This window comes from Punica granatum, chromosome 7, assembly GCF_007655135.1.
Source record: "Punica granatum isolate Tunisia-2019 chromosome 7, ASM765513v2, whole genome shotgun sequence".
Taxonomy (NCBI): domain Eukaryota; kingdom Viridiplantae; phylum Streptophyta; class Magnoliopsida; order Myrtales; family Lythraceae; genus Punica; species Punica granatum.
In genome coordinates this window covers 5,626,770-5,648,220 of record NC_045133.1, presented here as the reverse complement: position 1 = coordinate 5,648,220, position 21,451 = coordinate 5,626,770, and the positions used below count along the sequence as shown (strand labels likewise).

Here is a 21,451-nt window from a genome sequence, read left to right as displayed (position 1 = left end):
GCAGGAGACCAATTTGGTAACTAATAACCTCACATGGAGTTGTGACTATCATCCATGAGGCACCCATCTCCGTGACAAATTTTAGAAGTGCTTGTTTGGAATATCGATGTTAAGGGTAGGTGCCTCACCACCAACTATATCCATGCTCTAGATTACCAAAGGCCTCAATAATCTCTGTCGACATTGAACAAAGCAAGTTCAATTGAGGTGAAATTGAAAAGCAACTAAAGATTGAGAATCAAAATAGTTTTTTCTTAGATTAACATGATTTGCGGAGTGGAGTAACTATTTTTGTTAAGCATGAGATTTTGGTTGGCATGGAAAGCTCTTAATTAGTTTTTCTATAAGATTAACACGATCAGTTGGTGATTATTTTTTGTCAGAAATGAGTGTACTCCTATTTAATATCCTAAGGGAGGAATACAATTTACTTTATAAGAAAATATAATTGCAAATAATGCAAAGAATTACAAGGACATAAATGTTAAAATAGAAGAAGTTTATGGGGAAATTTGAAATTAAAAAAATATAATAATAAAATGAAAAGGTTGGGACTGTGGCATGCTCACATGCCCAGTGAGGGTGCAGAAGAGAACGCTCTACCACTGGAGCTAACACAAATTTTTTTTGGCAAAATTAGTGATACATGCATGAGAGTAGGAAAACCGAGCGTGCTCGCCCTATGCAACAGACAAACGAGTTTTTACTTTTTTACTAGTGTGTAAACCCGCACTTCGTTGCGGGAAAATGTGGAGCATTGACAGAAAACACGGGAATATAGAGTACAAAATGACGTTAAGTGGAAACAAAGACCATACATGTTAATATTATGTGTGAACTTTACGTATTTGTAGGCTATGGCAAGAAAGAAAATATGAATTGTATATATTCCTAATTAGAGCATGAACCATAGAGGAGAAATCATAACACTAATTTTTTATAATCTCAAAAATCATGAAAAGTATGAATACAAATACAGAAACTTGTTAATGTATATCTATTTTCACCATTTTAGAGTTTCTTTTAAGCCTCTTTTATTTTAATTTCTCATTACTTTTTTATTTTTTTTCAATTAAATAATAAATTCTCTCACATACTTTTTCTTAATTATTATTACAATTAAATTTTTATGCTGATTGATATAGAAATTGTCCACGACCACAGTCCCTCCATCCAAGGTTGCCGTTGACGACCCCCATCCACTGAAATTAGTCGACATCTCAAATATGAGATATCCACTGATCTTGGAGAGATTCTTCCCAATGAAACAAGTAAGTTTGACAGCAAGACGTGGTTCCCTGAGTCGTTTGGCTCAAGCTCAAGGAGTTTCCTCGCAGCTATCTACCTGAGATGGGGCATCCGCGGCGGTCACTGGTCACCACCCCTGATGAGGCCATCGGAAACCTAGAACGGTTGCCGGCGGCTGCCTTAGCCCCTCACTTCCTCTTCCTCTTCCTCTTCCTCTTGGTGGGGTTCGGCCACATGTGGGGGATTGTAGTGACGTTTGGATGGGCCCCCACAAAACAAATATTAATTTAAACTCAGCAACCGAGCACCGGCTAGAAGGGTAATGCACAAACAGACAACATTGTGATGTCATATTAAACTCTCCATGGATTGAAGATACCGGTTATTAGGGGTGTGCATGGATATTGGGTATATCGGAAAACCTACCCATTAGGATACGGTCCGGGTAACTCGTATTGAAAATTGGATGGAGTCCGGGTATTAAAATAAGGAACCGGTAAAAATCGATTTCGATTTCGACTCTTGCTGAGTTTAAATTCAGAATCGAAACCGAAACCGAAATCGTTATCCGGATTATAATTTTACCCATGATATATATATAGTTATATTCAAATATTCCTATATTTAAGAAATATAATCACTAATTTAAAATAAATCTAAATCCACGTTGACATTATATTTTACGTTATTACTGATTATAGATGAGATATTTTTTATTTTATTTAGTGAGATAAAAAAATTTACATGTTTCAACACGATATTCGGACCTAGTGATATAATATAAGTTATGAGTAAGTTCTTATTTAAGGACTTAACATAGTAAAGTCTGATTCTAAAATCTTGAAACATATCATTATAAAATAGGATCTGAAATATCATGAAAAAAAAAATCCAGACTCGTAAGCCCCTACCCGTGATCATATCGAATCAACCCCCTTTTGGTCCGTAAAGTGCAAAATAGTTCTTAGCTGGAGTTATTGACCCAAGAAATGGTTGACTCGACTTCTCATCCTATCGCAATACCTTGCTCCTCAAGAACTATAACCAGTCAAAACAAACTCCTTGACTCTTAAAGAATTTTCCTCCATCCCAGCTTCCGAGTTTCTACCTCTCTGTCTATATAAGGAGTTCTCACTTCAATTCATCATATAACTTTCCATTTCAGCCCACAATTGTACAAGAAGGATGAAGGGACAGGGGCTGCAAGAGGGGACGGTCCGAACCTACTGGGTCCTGCCCGTGCCGTCTAGCCCCTTGGAGGGATCCCAACCTGCTCACAGATTGGATTCGCCCCCAACTGCCCGCTTATATGCCAAAGTGCGGTTGAAGCCCATCAACCACTCCAAGTTCACCGGCAAGTGTGGCAAGGCCCAGTGCATCGAGTGCCAAATGGGTCCTGTCCAGAAATCCAAGGACAAGACCAAGGGGTCACGGAAATTGGAGCCGAACAATGCTGTCTCTAGTCATCGGTTGATCACTTGGCAGGTTGTCCATGGCAGAACCGGTTCGAATTTTGTTGCCCTTTCTGCCTCGGGGCTGCTAGATCACTTAGCTCATGAGTCCAATGACAGTGATGAGAGCTATGATCACGAATATGATGCTTCAGATGATGATGATGTGTCTGATGGAGATCCATGGACTGGAAATTCATGGTGACGGATCAAGGTTATCGTATCGGTGGAGATGATCATTGGTGAAGAATTGAGAGCCTCATGGTGGTTCTTGTGGCGGCTTCGCCATCTAAGTGGGGGTGGTGATGGTTTCGGATGAGGATGATAACCAGGTTCGAGTGACAATGATTGAGGCTAGAAATTGGAAACCTGGAGCGGAAAAGATCCCGTTGAATAGAAAAGCCCGAGTATTTATAGCTCCATGGAAGGCGGGGTCGATGGACCATGTGACATATTATAACTCGACATTGGTAAGACATTTGTAAGCCCAAGCTAGCTAGGCCAGAAACCGACTTGCATGAGGTTTGATCCCTTGGTCAAGTCGGATCTCGGTGAACTTTCATCACCATGCTTCTAATAATTGTGTATTTTCAATTATGAGGGCCACGGGATATCTCCTTCAATTTCGGGCTGAGATTCAATTAATCATACTTAAATTTTTTCGTAAGGGATCGGTTGTCTTTTCCACGGAGTTCATCACAGGCTGCTACGTACCCATTTAATTTGTCTATACGAAACATTACCAGACTCATTGAGGCCAAGTGCCCTCGATAATTAAATAGAACCGAAAGGCAGACAAAACAATTGCGATGGATGAAATCAACCGGCCATATGTAATAAGATTGTCTTTCTTACTCTATGTAATATTAAGTGTATTAATTTGTACTAAGATTATGGAATATGTTTTGCTCATCTCCTATGGTACTGTCAATAATAATGGCTATGCTCTCTCAATCAGGGCGACTTACATGTGTTTGTCCTACATATATGCCTTGTTCATAACGTTCATTCAGAATTATTTTTAAAAAAATAAAGTAAATGAAAATATTAAAAATTGAGACTCGCCCAGGTAGATTTTGAACTATATATAAGCAGAAGCCTCCGGGTCCTATGTGAACGCATTGGATGTTTGACGAAATTCAACTCTCAGTAGCATTCCCAGAAACAATTTCTGTTCACGAAAAGATCCCCAACCTCTCCGCCGACTGCTCAACGATGTCGAAACAAAGGTGAGTAAAGTTGGTCTGTATTTGAAAATTAATGGCTAAGACTTGGATTGATCGCGTTGCATGGATGATATGTACGTATAATCATTACGATTGATGATTAGGATATACATACGGTCACAACTTTGTACATTCATATTGCTGATCTACGTGCATACCATTATATTACAATATCATGGTGTTGGGCACTGGTAGGTTAGAGGGAAAAGTCACGATAATAACCGGTGCAGCCAGTGTGATCTGTGAGGCCACCACATGGCTGTTTGCGGAGCATGGTGCATATGTCATCATTGCTGACATCCAAGATGAACTCGGTCACCAAGTTGCAAGTTCAACTGGCTTCGACCAGGCTAGTTACTGGCATTGTGATGTCTGGGATGAGACGCAGGTCAAGGAGACGGTGGCATATGCAGTGGAGAAGTACGGAGCCTTGCACGTCATGTACAGCAACGCTGGAATCATGGGACCACTGCCAGCATCATGGAAATGGACACAGACGTGTACGATTTCACCCCTAGCTGTAAACGTGCTGGGGGTCGGCTCTGGCAATCAAGGATGCAGCGAGGGCCATGGTGGCTGGTAAAACCCACGGCTCGATTATTTGAATAGGCAGTGTCTCGTCTACTCTAGCTGGCATGAAGCACCACCCCTACCCTGTGTCGAAGCATGGGCTGCTGGGCCTAGTCTGATCAGCAGCAAGTGAGCTCTGTGCCTTTGGGATCAGCGCCAACTGCGTCTCTCCATAAGGCTAGCCGCTCCCATGGCATGCGGGCTGATGAATCTTGAGCCGGCTGTCGTGCAGGCCATGAGCAATGCAATGGCGAACTTGAAGGAAGGCTAGGCACATCGCCAACGCGGCCCTATTCCTTGCCTCGGACGAGTTGGCCTATGTGAGTGGACACAATCTGGCTGTCGATGGGGGTGTGAATGTGGTTAGTGTGGTGGCATCAAGAAACCAGGCATCTAAAATTCTTCCCATGAGGTCAACAGGCGCACAATTCTCGTATCAAACATAATCGCTGTGATTTTTCTACAACCATCGGTGTCTATTTTTCTCTTTCGGTTATAAGGGAGGACTTATGCACCTAGTAAGGAAAAGAAAAATAAAAAAGTTAAATAACATAGTACAAATAATTTTACTAATGAAATTAAATCTAACCAATCTTGATTTCTAAGCAAAAGCACGTACTACTACATCAAAACTATCAATCTATATTATGCATAATGTCTTATTTTGTCTCTGTGGAGATCTCACGAAACTGGAATGTCTTATTTTCTTTTGACGAAATTGGCTGGCATTCATGGAATTGAAAACTCAAATTAATATCGTTGATTTTGGCGGCTCGACTGGATTAGGCAGGAATTATTGGGCTTTTCTGATACTATGATACGCATTGAAAACTCAAATGGATTCATGAAAGAGAATTTGGCGTAGAGGTTCCATCAATTTAGAATTTAGAAATCGGATTCGATTCTTAGTGATGGCTAAGGCGAAAAAAAAAAAAAAAACCTACCAATAGTACTCTCTGTGCCCGATATATCAATCTCCTCCTAAATCCGCAAGTCTTATTAATAACTAAAATCTAATTGGACTTGATATCTGGGACGGTTTCCAATTTGAAATGTTACTTCTACCTTAAAAAGCAATCAGTGATTAATGTAACTTAACTGCAAATTAAGTTATCAAGGAATGGATTTTTATATGTAGTAAAGTGGATCTTTATCTCACTAGAAGTATTTCATGACCACAATCATGCTGATGTCAAAATGTGATTAGTTTTAACTAATAGGCTGAGAATAATTAATACTCGTGATTTAATCTAAAAAGAAATAAGTAATAGACAAATACCATAAAACTAAGAGGGGTGAATATGGCGGCACACGGCTTCATTTGAAACCAAAAAGTTACCGTTTCGAATTTTTATTATGAGACTTTTGTATTCTTAATTGCCATTAATCTATCTGTTTATTAGGCTAATAAATTTCTCTTATAGCTGAAACATACGATAGGACCATTACTTAGGAAATACTTCAACTACTCAACTTGAGCTTACGAACCAAAAAGGGAATTCCTGGCTAGGGCTAATACAATGCGTAAAAATGCCCAAAAAAGATTAGCACAATAATTTGTAATATTCGGGCCAAAACCTATGTGATGACCAGGATGAATAGGACCCTATCTGACGATTAGCTTGATGAAGTTGTCATTTTTAGGCACGAATGGGACCCTTGCTTTAGAATATTCGTAGAATAATATATAGTCCCAAGGTCCAGAATTTATTAATTTTGGTGAGAAGGAAAGTCATGTTTATCTACCCCTAGTAGATTGGGTTTACCCATCCGTTGTTCCCTAGATGTTGATATATAGTGAGTACTAGTTGACTTAGATGCCGCATCGGCCTCCTCTTAGTCATTAGTCACAATGTCAAGCGCATCGTGCTAGAGCTAACCCGATCAGAGAAGGAAATAAAACACGTAATTTCGAAGAACTCTTAGTTCCTGTTTGAGTGGCGATCAATTGATCAAATCCTAGCAAACTTCTGACTTATTAAGTTTGCGAAAATTCTAACATGACAAAGACAAGTAGAGGATTTACGAAAAATCATTAGGTGGTTTCGAGTAATCCATTGGTCGTGGGTGGACGAGTTAGTTTTTAAGATTCAAAGCATAATTCGAGTCTTCAATGGTTTATATTTTTTAATTGCGAAATAGAATCTTATCAAGTGACACTCGTGAGGAATCTGTTGGAAATTATGGCTAATGGGTGAATGAGAAAATTGCTCACGAGCTAATGACTCTTGATTTTCTTGGTGGTTACAAGAAATGAATGAATTGCATTCATGAATAATCAAATACCATTAACACATATATTGAATATATGTGAGTTATTCCCCATAAAAGGAGAATAGGAAGAGTCATATAACGGATGGAACCCGTAGTCTATAAAAGGAGCACACGGCAAAAAGGAAAAAAAAATAAGAGTCTCATGCCATTTGCTTCCTGTAGCCGTTCTCAAAAGTGTTCACGCTTCTCTTCGAGTTCGCTGAAGCGTTGCTGTTTGTGCTGCTGCTTCGCTTGTTGCCGTTTTACCCTGGGAAACGATTGTCCACGTGACCTCAAGCATCCAGGAGGGGACAATTCTGTTTCAAGGGGTTTGTGTCTAACACAGAACTCGGCTCTCTCGTATCTTTCGGTTTCGCCTTGTTTCGGTTTGAATTTCCAAGTTCTTACACTAGTGAAATTCAGTTAATTTGTTAGTATTCTATTTGTCCGAATTGCTATTTGAATTATCGTTCAATTTTGTGACTTATTAAGGCTAATTAAATTTACGTTTTACAATCTTGAAACAGATTTTTGTTATTTGAACGATTCGAATGGCGTCGGGGAACGATGGAGATACGACCAACGGAAGCCAGACTACTGGCTCCGGCCCTGCTCCTATCTTGCCTAACCATTTGGTTAGCCAAAACGTGGCTGCTCCCTCGATGGTCCCTGTGAACCATGTCGAGAAGCCCGAGAAGTTCAATGGGTTGAACTTCAAGAGGTGGCAACAAAAGATGCTATTCTACCTCACAACTCTGAACCTTGCAAGATTTTTGACTGAAAATGCTCCAACCCTATCTGTGGGGGAGTCAGATGTGCAGGCTCTCAGTGCGGTTGAAACTTGGAAGCACTCCGACTATCTCTGCAGGAATTATATCATGAATAGTCTTCATGATTCCCTGTATAATGTCTATCAGGGGTTTAAGACGGCAAAGGAACTATGGGAATCCTTGGATCGTAAATATAAATCAGAGGATGCCGGTGCGAAGAAATTTCTCGTCGGACGATTCCTCGATTTTAAAATGGTGGATTCAAGGACCGTAATGAGTCAAGTGCAGGAATTGCAAGTGCTCTTACATGAGATTCAAGCTGAGGGAATGGCTCTAAGTGAATCCTTCCAAGTGGCTGTTGTCATTGAGAAGCTGCCTTCTGGTTGGAAGGATTTCAAGAATTATCTGAAGCATAAGCGAAAGGAGATGACAATGGAAGATCTTGTTGTCAAGCTTCGAATTGAAGAAGACAATAAAAACTCCGGAAAGGATCTCATCCTCCCTGCTGCTAAGGTAAATGTCATGGAGCAAGGGCAAAGCTCTAAGAACAAAAAAGGCAAGAAGAAGCTGGGTACGAATGGAGGAGTCTTCAAGCCCAAGTTTCAGGGGAAATGCTTCAACTGTGATAAGAAAGGTCACAGATCTGCTGACTGCAGGCTCCCAAAAAGGAAAAAGGACCATGAAGCAAACGTGGTTAATGAAATGGCTCGAGATGTGGCAGATATCAACCTATCTGCTGTGGTTTCAGAGGTGAACCTCATTGGGCCCAACCCAAAGGAATGGTGGCTTGATACCGGTGCCACCAGACATGTGTGCTCAAACAGAAACCTATTCACAATGCTCGAACCAGTCACTGGGGAGAGGATCTATATGGGAAACTCTGCCCATTCTGCTGTTGAAGGTCAAGGGAAGGTAGTCTTAAAGATGACTTCAGGAAAGGAGTTGACTCTGAACAATGTATTGTACGTACCTGAGATTCGGAAGAATTTAGTCTCCGGGTCATTGCTGAACAAACATGGGTTCAGGATGGTTTTTGAGTCGGACAAAGTTATTTTGTCCAAGTCTGGAATGTACGTAGCAAAGGGATATGTGTGTGACGGGCTTTTTAAGCTCAATGTAATGACCATAATCAATAAGAATTCTGGTTCTTCTGCGTATTTGATTGAGTCTCCTGATTTGTGGCATGGAAGACTAGGTCATGTTAATTATAATACTTTGCGTAGATTAATTAACTTGAATCACATACCTACATTCCAAATTGATTCACAGCACAAATGTGAAATTTGTGTTGAGGCAAAATTGACAAAGTCACCCTTTCAAACGATTGAAAGGAACACCGAGCCACTTGATCTAATTCATAGTGATGTATGCGATTTAAAGTTCGCAACAACAAGAGGAGGTAATAATTATTTTATTAGCTTTATCGATGATAGTACAAAATACTGTTATGTATATTTGTTGAAAAGCAAAGATGAGGCCATAGAGAAATTTGTTCTCTATAAAAATGAAGTTGAGAATCAACTCAACAAGAAAATCAAGAGATTGAGGAGTGACAGAGGAGGCGAATACGTAACGCCTTTCGGGGAATTCTGTGCACAATACGGAATTATACACGAAGTGACTGCACCCTATTCACCTCAATCGAATGGTGTTGCTGAACGCAAAAATCGCACATTGAAAGACATGATGAATGCGATGATATTAAGTTCAGGATTACCTCAAAATATGTGGGGTGAAGCAATATTGTCAAGCAATTACCTATTAAATAAGGTGCCTCGAAAGAAAAGGGAAAATACACCTTATGAATTATTCAGAGGTAGGAGATCATCCTACGATCACTTGCGAGTGTGAGGGTGTTTGGCAAAAGTAGTCGTTCCGGCACCAAAGAAAGTAAAGATCGGTCCTAAGACGGTGGACTGCATCTTTATTGGCTATGCACATAACAGTAATGCTTATCGATTTCTTGTGCATGAATCTAAGATTCCCGATATACACAAGAACATGATAATGGAATCAAGGAATGCATCGTTCTTTGAAGATGTATTTCCATGTAAATTGAATGAGGCATCGAGTTCATCGAAACGAACCTCGTGCACTATGAATGATGGACTTCATGACGTAGATCATGAAAGGCAGGGTTCGGATGAAGAGATTGAACCTAGACGCAGCAAAAGAGCTAGAATTGAAAAATCATTCGGGAATGATTTTCTGACATATTTGTTAGAAAATGAACCACAAAGCTATGCTGAAGCAGTGAATTCCTCTGAGGGACCTCTCTGGAAGGAGGCAATCAAAAGTGAAATTGATTCGATTCTGCGAAATCACACTTGGGAATTAGTGGATCTCCCCACTAGTTGTAAACCCTTAGGATCCAAATGGATCTTTAAAAGGAAAATGAAAGCAGATGGATCCATTGATAAGTACAAGGCCAGGCTTGTAATTAAGGGATACAAGCAAAAGGAAGGCTTGGACTATTTTGATACTTATTCTCCTGTGACAAGAATAAATTCCATTAGGATGATACTTGCAGTTGCGGCATTGCGTAATTTGGAAGTTCATCAAATGGATGTGAAAACAGCTTTCCTAAATGGAGATTTAGATGAAGAAATCTATATGGAACAACCCGAGGGGTTCGTGGCTCCAGGAAAAGAAAGGAAAGTCTATAAATTGGTCAAATCATTGTATGGGTTAAAACAAGCGCCAAAACAGTGGCAAGAAAAATTCGATAATGCAATGATTTCCAAAGGTTTTAAGATCAATGAGTGTGATAAATGTGTATACATTAAAGAAACAGAAAATGGTTACGTCATTTTATGTCTCTACGTGGATGACATACTCATTGTTGATAGTGATGACAGAATGATCAAATCTACGAAGAATATGTTGAATTCAAGATTTATATGAAAGATATGGGACTCGCTGATGTGATTTTAGGAATTAAAATCATGAGAACATCAGATGGACTAATTTTGAGTCAGTCACACTACATAGATAAAATTCTGGAAAAATTTACCAAAAATGATTCTGGAATTTCAAAGACTCCAATAGACAATAATCTTCATCTATCAAAGAATAGAAAAGAGAGTATTTCTCAGTTAGAATACTCGCGGGTCATTGGAAGTCTGATGTATCTGATGAGTTGTACTAGGCCTGATATTGCATACTCGGTTAGTAGACTCAGTAGATATACGAGTAATCCGAGTGGAGACCATTGGAAGGCAATTGTCAGGGTACTCAAATACCTTAGATACACTCGAGATTACGGGCTGCACTATACTAGATATCCAACTGTCCTAGAGGGATACAGTGATGCGAATTGAATATCTGATATAACGGATTCAAAATCCACTAGTGGATATGTGTTTACACTAGCAGGTGCAGCAGTTTCATGGAAGTCCTGGAAACAAACTGTTATCGCTAGGTCCACAATGGAATCTGAGTTTATTGCTCTGGATAAATGTGGAGAAGAAGCTGAATGGCTACGCCATTTTCTAGAGGACATTCCTCAATGGGAAAAACCTGTGCCACCAATTTGTATCCACTGTGACAGTCAAACGGCAATTGGAAGGGCACAAAGTAATATGTATAATGGTAAGTCTAGACATATACGTCGTAGACACAACACCATTAGACAACTGATCTCAACTGGAATTATCTCTATTGACTACGTGAGGTCAAAGGATAATATAGCGGATCCGCTAACCAAAGGGTTAAGTAAAGAGCAGTTTGAGAAGTTGTCAAAGAGAATGGGTCTAAAGTCCATTAGAGAAAAGGTTTTATAGCGGACACCCAACCTAGCTGACTGGAGATCCCAAGATCTAGGTTCAATGGGACAACCAAGTTATAAAACCGAATCAAATCACTGTAGGGGAGAAAATCCCTGGACCATTCCTTGATGAACAGTGATAAACGGATAAGGCTAGCAATCTAAATTGCTTTAATGATATGTGAAATCACCTATGTGAGAGAGAAGTGGGGCCGCTTTAGAGGAGAATTTTTATGGACTTAATTCTTCAGAAACTCTCACAGAACCAGAACGGTGTTCCATGGCAAAAATGGACACAACTATGAGAACCGAAGGAAGTCAGTTGAATCTTGTGTGAGGTGTGTAATATTTTTACACAAAACAGCGGAACAATTCAAGGACATCGTGTCTATTGGACTACTAGTAAAGTACATGCATTTTCACAAGGGAAGGTTCAAGGGTGGTGACACCTACCTATCCTATACAGGTTCAACTGGTGAACACTATTTACGAGTCGAAACAAAACAATTTCCATTCATGTGGGGGATTGTTGGAAATTATGGCTAATGGGTGAATGAGAAAATTGCTCACGAGCTAATGACTCTTGATTTTCTTGGTGGTTACAAGAAATGAATGAATTGCATTCATGAATAATCAAATACCATTAACACATATATTGAATATATGTGAGTTATTCCCCATAAAAGGAGAATAGGAAGAGTCATATAACGGATGGAACCCGTAGTCTATAAAAGGAGCACACGGCAAAAAGGAAAAAAAAATAAGAGTCTCATGCCATTTGCTTCCTGTAGCCGTTCTCAAAAGTGTTCACGCTTCTCTTCGAGTTCACTGAAGCGTTGCTGTTTGTGCTGCTGCTTCGCTTGTTGCCGTTTTACCCTGGGAAACGATTGTCCACGTGACCTCAAGCATCCAGGAGGGGACAATTCTGTTTCAAGGGGTTTGTGTCTAACATAGAACTCGGCTCTCTCGTATCTTTCGGTTTCGCCTTGTTTCGGTTTGAATTTCCAAGTTCTTACACTAGTGAAATTCAATTAATTTGTTAGTATTCTATTTGTCCGAATTGCTATTTGAATTATCGTTCAATTTTGTGACTTATTAAGGCTAATTAAATTTACGTTTTACAGAATCAAGGCTTGATTTTCTTGATTATAAATAGTCTCAGCTGATTATAAAGCGAGAATATCTTGTAATTTCACTGAAAAAGTAAATTTACATGTTTTTAGTCTCTAAACTAAATAAATTCTTAAATCGTGCACCTCAAATTTATATTCTTATCAAACCATAGACCTCAACAAACATTCAGAACTGCCATTCCATCTCAGGTAAAAGCAGAGAAGACAAAACCTTCTAGAGCTCATTACAACCATGGCGATTTTATAGTTTACGTTTTCACTTTGTCTCACTCTCTTTAGCAGCCCAAACCCAAACTGCTCCCAGCAATGGCACTCGTGATCGAGTGGTACGATTTTGTGTGCTTCGGCATTGTGGGCGCGGCCTTTCTCGGCGCGCTGTGGGTCCTGTACAGGAAAGAGGGTGGTGGCACCGGTTTGGGACTGGCTGAGGACGATGAACAGGCTGCACTCGAGAGCGTTCTGTTGGGCAAACCCAAGAACCGGCCAAAGAGCCACGTCGGGACGGATCGTCTGTGGACCAGCTGCTGGAAAGGGATACACCCAGGGTGGCTCCTAGGGACGCGGTTCATTTCGTTCCTCGTCATGGCCGGGGTTCTATCCTGGGACATAGTCGTTAATACCGACAACGTCTTTATTTACTACACCGAGTAAGTTTACTCGATTTCCCTCCTACTCTCTACACCATTGAAGTTCGTTATGATTGAGACTAGACCAAGATCATCTAATAATTTGCTCGTCTTTCGCATCTCAATGATCAATTTTTCGGCTAGTCTATGATCATCCTAGCAAGCTACTTTCCTTGTTAGTAGATCGTGAGTGAGTCCGATGATAGAACCAGAGTAGATCTTTTCTGTTTCGTACTCTCACGAGCTCGGATCCTCTGCTGAAACAAAAGTTCTCTCCTTCCTAACCTAATTCGATCAAGTTGTTGATTCGATCAGATGCCCCAGTGGTTTAGAACTTCATCTTATCTTATGACACCTTGATCCTTATGAATGAAATTTTTTCATAATTGTTAAATTGTTTAGTTATGACTGGATAATTTATCTTTTATAAATTGGTTTTTTTGTCAGTTCAGTGTAGTGGCAGCACCAAACTTCAACCAATTGCGAATGTTTGACAAAAACCAGAACACAACATAACATAATAAAATAAAATAATATAAATTAATATAAGAAAAAAGTCAAATAGAACTGAAAGGAAGTTTGCGAAAGGGGAAAGAAATATTTATTAAAGCCTTTTTTACTGTTTATTACCTGAAATAATTAAGTATGAGTTGAAAAAAACAAGTTGATTTTCTCGTTGGCGTTTCCTTCCTATGTTGGTCTGAGAAAACAATTACTTGGATTTTTCCATAAAATACTTCGATATATCATACATACATGTTAGTCTTGATGAGTCGATGAACCATCAAGATTCTTCCCTAAGATGGAGCTTTCGCATTCTATTTTTATACTCAGTACTAATACGACCTTAAGTCTTGACTCTTGAATTCTCGTTGCCATTAGAAATGATTTATATGTCGAGACTTTGTCATTAACCAACGCACCTGTTCATTCCCAAATGTCAGATTAGCACGTTTGTTATGCTTATTATGAAAGTTTTCAAGATAACTCGTATTTTCGAAGTGGTCAACATGATATGTATATGTTTTCAGTTGATGTTTGCGTATTGATATTATGTATGTTCTGCAGGTGGACGTTTGCCGTGATTATGGTGTATTTCGGGGTATATTCGTCCACCTCTCTTTTCACATCGAGTGTACCCGAAAGAATGCTGATTTCATAGCTAAATCGGGAACTTCCTTTTTGATATTGTCCGATTTGTTCTCAATGCGAATGCAGTTGGGGACGATTGTTTCTGCGCACGGATGTTGGCTCCATTCTACTCGGAAATCTTCATCCGAGAACAGGGTGGGGAATGGTTTCCCGAGAAGAGATTTGGAGGAGAGCGTACCTATAACATCTAACAACATTCAAGAACCCGAAACGAATGGCACCAAGTCGAGGAATGGCTACAGCGAAGAAGAGTTCCTCCACAGAGCAGGATTCTGGGGTTACCTTATGCAAGTTGCGTACCAGGTCAGACCATCGAAACGTGCCGTTGCGCACGACCAACTTACCTATGCTATTGGACTATCCTGTTGTACGATCCGTGCTACAGAAGTTTGCTGATAGTTCTTTTGTTGCAGGCCTCTGCTGGTGCTGTTGTTATCACTGATACGGTGTTCTGGTGCATAATCGTCCCATTTTTATCCATTGCGCGTCTCAGGTTAAATTGGGTCAGTTCGTGATCATCCCATGACAGTAAATTAATCGTCCATTTGTTCCATTTATTGTATCCATCCTATTTCTCCTGATATTGGTTCCCGAACTTGACCTCTTCTCGACCAGTTGATGGGCTGCATGCACACGTTGAATGTGTTCTTCCTCCTGCTCGATACTGGACTCAATAACCTCGTAAGTGCCTCATAAAGGAGAACCTTAACATCCACGAACATACTCATCCAATTCAAAAATATTCAGAGCAATTCCTTGTTATTCGTGTTAACGATACAATTTTGGATCTCGTGTTCCAGCCATTTCCGTGGTTCCGGATTGCATATTTCATGCTCTTTAGCTGTGCGTATGTTCTTTTTGAGTGGGTGATCCATGCTTCCGGATTCTCATGGTAACTGATAGCTCGTGCTTAATTTCCACCGCCTCTTATTTTGATTGAAAATTCAGATTGTTTCGAGGGATTCCGACATTAATAACCGTCTCGTATGCAGGTGGCCGTATCCATTCATTGAGCTGAACACGCCATGGGCTCCTCTATGGTATGCATCAGCATCCTGAAACTGTCCCCTATCGACCTTTCTACGCATCATTATTATCTGAGCTACTATAACTCAATGCTGCAGGTACTTTGCACTGGCTGTGCTGCACATACCTTGTTACGGCATTTACGCTCTGATTGAGAAAGCCAAATACGCCATCCTTCCCAGATTGTTCCCCCATGCTTTCGTGAGGTTGAATTAGCCCTTTGATGTCGCAGGAAGTGTCGTTCCATGTTCATTTAAACTTACAGTAAAAAATAATAGAATGCTGGATCTTTTTCCTGTCATATCTTAGCAAACATATAGTGAGACAGCTTTCTGCTTCGTGATATGAAGGACTTTAGAACAAATAATACCCTATTTCCGTGGTCAATAACAACAATTCGAATTCGAGTGAAATCAACAGAATCCAGCTACAAAGAGCTACTTCAACTAAAGTTAAAGAATAGACATCGACGTCATCCAAACAGATCAGTCACTTCACTCGAGGTTTAAGATCGACAATGATTTCAGGCTCCTAGGCTCCAAAGACACTGACCCTTCAACACACAATGAGATCAAGAAAACTGATGCAGATAACATTTGAATACCCAGGACAAAACCAATATCTCCAACCAGTGAGATTCGAATCTCTCTTGCCCCGGAAGAACACTCAACAGAATACGGGTGAGAGGCATAATTAGGAACGGATGCCAAAAGAGCTTTATCCCCTTGGAACAGCAGACTTAAAAACAAACTACAAGTGTACGAAAGTACCAGCATTCGATATATCAAAGCAGGCAGGCACATTGCAGATATCGATCACTATATGCGCCGAACAACTTCACAGATTCGACACCTCATCTAAGAAACCAGAGACTCTCGCGGAGCAAGGCAAGAACTCTATGTGAACTTTGGGGATTGCATCTATCTTATCATATCTTACTACATTTTCCACCAACTCACTGACCAAGATATAGCGGGACATATTCACAATGCAACAGAATTCGGTACTCAGGAGATGTTGTCCTGAAATGTTTTTAGCAAAACTGCCTATCAAACTATGGCAATAACAAGACTCAGCACGTCTCATCCATCCACCAATCCCCATTTCACACAATTCACAAAAATTCGAATCCTTTCTGATCAAGATCAATCCGATACAGAAAAGATGGCAACGAGATTTCCATTAGACCAATTTTGATCAAAAGCTAATACGATTCAAGAGCTTATGCTGTTGTTATCAAAGTAAAACATATAATTCCATCTCCACAGCAGAGTGTCATCGCTTCAACTCAACAGTAACTCCAACATTCAGTCCAAGATAAACCCTAACAAGATCTCATTATTGAGACGACAAAAAAAGCTGCTAACTTTGACGGAATCGAGGGCTTCAATCGCCGCCGGCCTTCTGGTAAACGTAAGTGAGGCCACACTTACCGCAGTAGTGGCGATCGAAGTGGTTCGCCATGAAAGTCCCGGCCCCGCACTCGCCATTGGGGCACTCCTTCCTCAGCCGCTGGACCTTCCCGGAGTCGTCCACCTTGTAGAACTGCAGCACCGCTAGCTTCACCTTCTTCTTCTTGTGCTTGATCTTCTTGGGCTTCGTGTACGTCTTCTTCTTCCTCTTCTTGGCGCCGCCCCGGAGTCGGAGGACCAGGTGGAGCGTCGACTCCTTCTGGATGTTGTAGTCGGCGAGGGTCCGGCCGTCCTCAAGCTGCTTCCCGGCGAAGATGAGCCGCTGCTGGTCCGGCGGGATGCCCTCCTTATCCTGGATCTTGGCCTTCACATTGTCGATCGTGTCGCTGGACTCGACCTCGAGGGTTATCGTCTTCCCCGTTAGGGTCTTCACGAAGATCTGCATCTCTCTTGGAACCTCCGATGCAGACCGAAGGGAGGGGTTTCGGGAGAGCTCAGCTCTGTGGGGTCGGCTATGGGGGTGAGGAGGCTCTGTCGTTGAGAAGGATTAATTTTTAGGGTTTAGCAGGCTGGGGGGGCGCGGATGAATGTACAGAACTGCCCATCACATTTCCACAATATTCCTTCTTGAGCTATTTATCCGTGCGTTTAGTTTCAGAATTAAAGTAATTGTGATTTTGATTGTGAAAAAAGACAAATGATATGAGATTATAAATTTGACTAGGGAAATGCGTGTTTTTATTGTGTAGTGTGTTGAGTTAAAGTTAAAGTTAAAATTTTTGATTTGAGAAATATGTATTTTTGTTATATAATATGTTGAGTTAAAATTAATGTTAAAATTTTAAAATTTTAATTTTGAATTCAAATGGGCTTATATCTTTCTTTCTTTTTTCTTATTATTTTGGGTTACAATCAAAATTTATGAGTTTAATACATGAATTAGAAAAACGAAATAATAAGGGGAAAAAAAAGTTTTATTGGCTAAAATTAAATTCGAATCGGCTTTTCTTTTGGGTAAGTCGAGTCGGCTTAATTTTACTGCACTAATTTCCCTTTTTCATTTTCTTTTTACTTTTTTAGCTCTTTTTTCTTTTCATTGAGATAACACTCCTTTCAAAAATAAAAGAAATACCAAATAGGACCAACACGTCGCTTCGTATCTCAAATCCACAACACGATGTTTATTTTTGTGCGAATAGGTGTGTCACATATCTCAAAATATCTGAGTTGAAGCCTTTATGAAAACTTTTTTAAATATTGGGATTAGAAAAAGTGAAAATAATTGTGAAATCTTTAAATAAAACTTGAAGAAAAATCTTTGTTGTTGCCCTCTTTCTCGGGGGGCCTCGCCAACGGTCATAGCTTTTTGCCAAGTTCTAGCCATCTCTCCCATTCTTCTCTTTTTATTGAAGGATAAGATCACATCGGTAGATATTAACATCTTCCACGAGGTCGTCGGAAACTGCAAAGGAACCTACAACCTCACCGAGGGGTTTGGTGGTCCCGAGTAAGGGCCCTTATATCGTTCGTTTCTTTTTTATCAAGGTATGTAGAGGGCCTCCTCAATAGCCACTTTAGCGAGGTTTTTGGAGACTACAGACATTACCCCCGACGTCAAGCTGATAGTACTAACCAAAGGCCATCAGTGAATCCCCATTAGGCAACACAAATCTTTCTCTCATCCCTCTATCCCGGTCGGGGGCTTGGGGCCTTGCTATTGACCTAGCAAGGTTGAATGGAGACTTGTAGCAACCTCACTGATGAGTGTGGTGTCTACCAACGAGACCTCTAACTTCTAACGGAGAGAGAGGCACGGGAGTGAAATGAGGGAATGAAAGAGATAGAGAATTAGTCCATCTTTTTTGTTTTCATAATTCTTTTTACATTTTTGCAATTTGAAAATATTAAACAATTAACAATTTCCTCATTTAAATAACTTGAGAAATACTATGGCCATGATAAAACACAAACAAGCATAGTCTTCAACAGAAAATCAATCCAAATTGGCCTGATGGACACTTCTCCCTTGAAAAATCAATTATTGAGCTTCCATGCTCACCTATTGCTTCCCATGTGATCGAACTTGTACGGGCCTTCATGTTCTTCTGGTTACACTAAGGTAAGTCATAAATAATAAATCTTTTAATAACTTTTTTTTTTTGGTGAATAACTTTTTAAATTTTTTACTTTGAAGAAAAGTTACGGATTTAGTTTAGAATAGAGTCTCGTGTAAGCAGTGTGAAAAATTCCATAATAAGAATGAATAATGTATTGGTTCTTAATCGTGAGTACTTCTCAGTTGTCACTTCAATTAGTTACTTTCTTCTTCCCATCTAAAATCAATTTCTTTTGGCAATCATATGGTATGTTTCCAACCTTTAACTCTCCTCTCTAGAAATTTTCATATATGCATGCTCCTAAATAATTATCAGCAACGTTTTTGTTACTAATATAACCTTAGGTTTAGCTCACCTTGTCTATCAATTTTACAATAACACAGTAATTTTCGAAATTCTTAAACAAATCAGCATATAAAATGGAGAATAAAAATACAGAATGAAACTATATATACCGGTAGAATTCACCAGTAAAAACTTCCATGATCCCAAAGAATGATAGAGTTACATTTGATATCACTCCCGTCCATATTACAATTTGCAAACATCAAATTATTGTGATGAACAACTTGAACAATCTCAAGCCTGAATACAAAATGCAAATCGAAATGCGATTTGCGCTTGAAAAATTATTAATAAGTTAAATAAAATGAACCAAACTTTTGTCAAAACAATTCTGGAAATTAATTGAAGCAGAGGTTTCGGCCATTATTAATTCGCCCTACTGCACATCTTTCTGGTCTCACCTTGAGTGCCGGTCAGGACCTCGATCGCGCCCATGCGTATCATCGCCTTTGCAAACTTGTTGGTCCACACTTTGCCATTCTTTGCATTGATTAAGACCATCCTCGAAGTTGAGCGGCTCGTGTAAAGCGTCTGGTCCGAGGTAAGAAGGCCTCGGAACCGTGTCAGCTCCTGATAGTACTTGTTGTCTAGATGGTTTGGGGTCCGGGTTTCCAGAAAAACTGTCGGGTCCTGGTTGGTTGTGTTGCTTGGCGGTGGGCACTTGGTCTTCAGGAAAACCGCATAACGTCCATCCAGTGTCGGGTCTCGGGTGGGGTAGAGGCGCGACGAGAAGGAGGAACAATGGGAGACACCGAAGGAGTGGGCACCAGAGAGGGTTACCATCTCGTCAGCTGAGAGCCCTTTCCTCGCGAAGTTTGCAATGAGTTCTTGAGCGCTGAAGTTCGGTGGTGGCAGGTTGTCCGTTACTTCCGGCAGGTTGGAGACGCGTCCGTCCCGACGACCAGCTGGCACATCGTAGTATATCCCTCCCGTCTTGTGAGCACTGTCCCGAGCAGCGAAAGCAAGAATGTCAGCGCATGAAACTGTTTTTGGGCACACAGCCTCAAGCTGTGCTTTTGCCTCGTCAATCACCTCAAACCCTCGTAGGCTCGGGTTGTTAGCCGGGTGGTCCCTCTCCGCTGGCTTTCCTGGGGTCGACTTGAGAAGCACGGAAGCATACCCTAAAAAAAAAAATAAAAGAATTGTAATTATATTTCAAGAATAACCATTTGTCTTTCATATCCATCTAAAAAACTTCAATGTGAATCATGATAGACCCGAGTAACGGGTTACTCTAACGAAACAATCATGGAAATGCATCCGAACAAGGCCGGGGGCAATTCCCAGGTTCCTGGAAACTGCCTTGTTCACCGCCTTCCTCACAATAGCCTCTGCTTGCGGGCAGCTCGAGTGGTAAAATCCGACTCTCAGGCGAGATGTGTGTTTGGCATAACCAATGGAAGATACCGATAAAAGTAATATCATGGAAACGAGAAATCTGAGCTCCGAACTCATTTTGTTTAAGGGAAAAAAAGATGTTCCAAGACTAAATTCAGGCAAAGGGTAGCTAACTTGCGGTGGAGGGGAATGTTGATAATGTGGAAGTATTTATAGTCGTAATTGTCATGTAATATACATATATATATATATGTTCATTACATGCATTAGGTTTAGTTTCCATTCAAAAAGAAAAAGACGTGCATAGATGTAAGCGCATAGCTGCATTTTCTTTTTCCGGTAAGTAAGCGTATAGCTGCATTGCATGGTTGAAATCATCTAACCAATTGAATCCAAAAAAGGAAATTCAACAATTCTGTGCCGGATATTCTTCCATATATGGATCTTAATTTCCTTACTCGGTAAAATGCTTTTTTCAACTAAGTCTGAAACATCAAGAAAGGAAATTCAGTGGACTCGGCAGTTGATTTACAATCAAAAGTTGTATACTAAGGAATTCACTCAAAAAAGTTGTATACTAGAATGTAGGGTCATGAACCTCTCTTATAGTCGAAAAGTTGTTTAATTTTCATTTTCATTGATAAGATTCGTATCTCTTTATTTTTCATAATTATATATATCCTCTATTAGCTCATGCGCGGTCCTTCCACTTTATGACCACAAATAACAAAAATCTGTTGATATACAAAATTTTTAAAAAATAAAAAATAATAATAAGACACACATGTGCACGTCACACGCACGATAAGATTATAAAAACTTTATGATATAAGGCTATATTCAATCAACAATATGTATGTATATTCTCCCCATTTCGATTTTCGTTTTTAAATAATATCTTCGAAAGTTAGCCTTCACGAAGTCAGATAACGTGATATATAAACAATATGTAACTGGCTAGTTTATAAAACAAAAGTTATTCTATGGCGAAGATTTGCTTTTGAAAAATTCTTTATAT

The 21,451-nt window shown here is 40.0% G+C and overlaps 4 protein-coding genes and 1 pseudogene across 4 annotated transcripts; 3 read left to right on the top strand and 2 right to left on the bottom strand.

The window, feature by feature from the left end:
* Positions 1-2,433: 2,433 nt before the first annotated feature.
* Positions 2,434-2,904, top strand: LOC116213716. Its single transcript, XM_031548752.1, has one exon. The coding sequence runs from the start codon at positions 2,434-2,436 to the stop codon at positions 2,902-2,904; it is 471 nt and encodes a 156-aa protein (XP_031404612.1).
* A 1,010-nt stretch (positions 2,905-3,914) lies between these two features.
* On the top strand, positions 3,915-4,955 carry LOC116213715 (annotated as a pseudogene).
* Positions 4,956-12,635: 7,680 nt separating this feature from the next.
* LOC116214062 lies at positions 12,636-15,608 on the top strand. The gene is made up of 8 exons (XM_031549305.1): positions 12,636-13,064; positions 14,112-14,145; positions 14,262-14,498; positions 14,609-14,698; positions 14,811-14,876; positions 14,996-15,087; positions 15,188-15,235; positions 15,320-15,608. The coding sequence occupies exons 1-8, from the start codon at positions 12,724-12,726 to the stop codon at positions 15,435-15,437; spliced, it is 1,026 nt and encodes a 341-aa protein (XP_031405165.1). The 5' UTR covers positions 12,636-12,723; the 3' UTR covers positions 15,438-15,608.
* A 767-nt stretch (positions 15,609-16,375) lies between these two features.
* On the bottom strand, positions 16,376-17,209 carry LOC116214063 (ubiquitin-40S ribosomal protein S27a). The gene has a single exon (XM_031549306.1). It carries the CDS (start codon positions 17,076-17,078, stop codon positions 16,608-16,610), a length of 471 nt encoding a protein of 156 aa, XP_031405166.1. The 5' UTR covers positions 17,079-17,209; the 3' UTR covers positions 16,376-16,607.
* A 2,024-nt stretch (positions 17,210-19,233) lies between these two features.
* On the bottom strand, positions 19,234-20,571 carry LOC116215349 (peroxidase 5-like). Its single transcript, XM_031551030.1, has 2 exons — positions 20,322-20,571; positions 19,234-20,216 (listed from the first exon to the last, which is right to left on the bottom strand). Exons 1-2 carry the CDS (start codon positions 20,548-20,550, stop codon positions 19,462-19,464), a joined length of 984 nt encoding a protein of 327 aa, XP_031406890.1. The 5' UTR covers positions 20,551-20,571; the 3' UTR covers positions 19,234-19,461.
* Between the last annotated feature and the right edge of the window lie 880 nt (positions 20,572-21,451).

Coding starts and splice junctions, on each gene's coding strand:
- LOC116215349 (XM_031551030.1), bottom strand. CDS start 20,550: ATGAGTTCGGAGCTCAGATTTCTCGTTTCCATGATATTACTTTTATCG. Junction 20,217..20,321: donor TTGTTTCGTTAGAGTAACCC/GTTACTCGGGTC, acceptor TTTTTTTTTTAG/GGTATGCTTCCGTGCTTCTC.
- LOC116213716 (XM_031548752.1), top strand. CDS start 2,434: ATGAAGGGACAGGGGCTGCAAGAGGGGACGGTCCGAACCTACTGGGTC.
- LOC116214063 (XM_031549306.1), bottom strand. CDS start 17,078: ATGCAGATCTTCGTGAAGACCCTAACGGGGAAGACGATAACCCTCGAG.
- LOC116214062 (XM_031549305.1), top strand. CDS start 12,724: ATGGCACTCGTGATCGAGTGGTACGATTTTGTGTGCTTCGGCATTGTG. Junction 14,146..14,261: donor TGATTATGGTGTATTTCGGG/GTATATTCGTCC, acceptor ATGCGAATGCAG/TTGGGGACGATTGTTTCTGC. Junction 14,699..14,810: donor CGCGTCTCAGGTTAAATTGG/GTCAGTTCGTGA, acceptor CTTCTCGACCAG/TTGATGGGCTGCATGCACAC.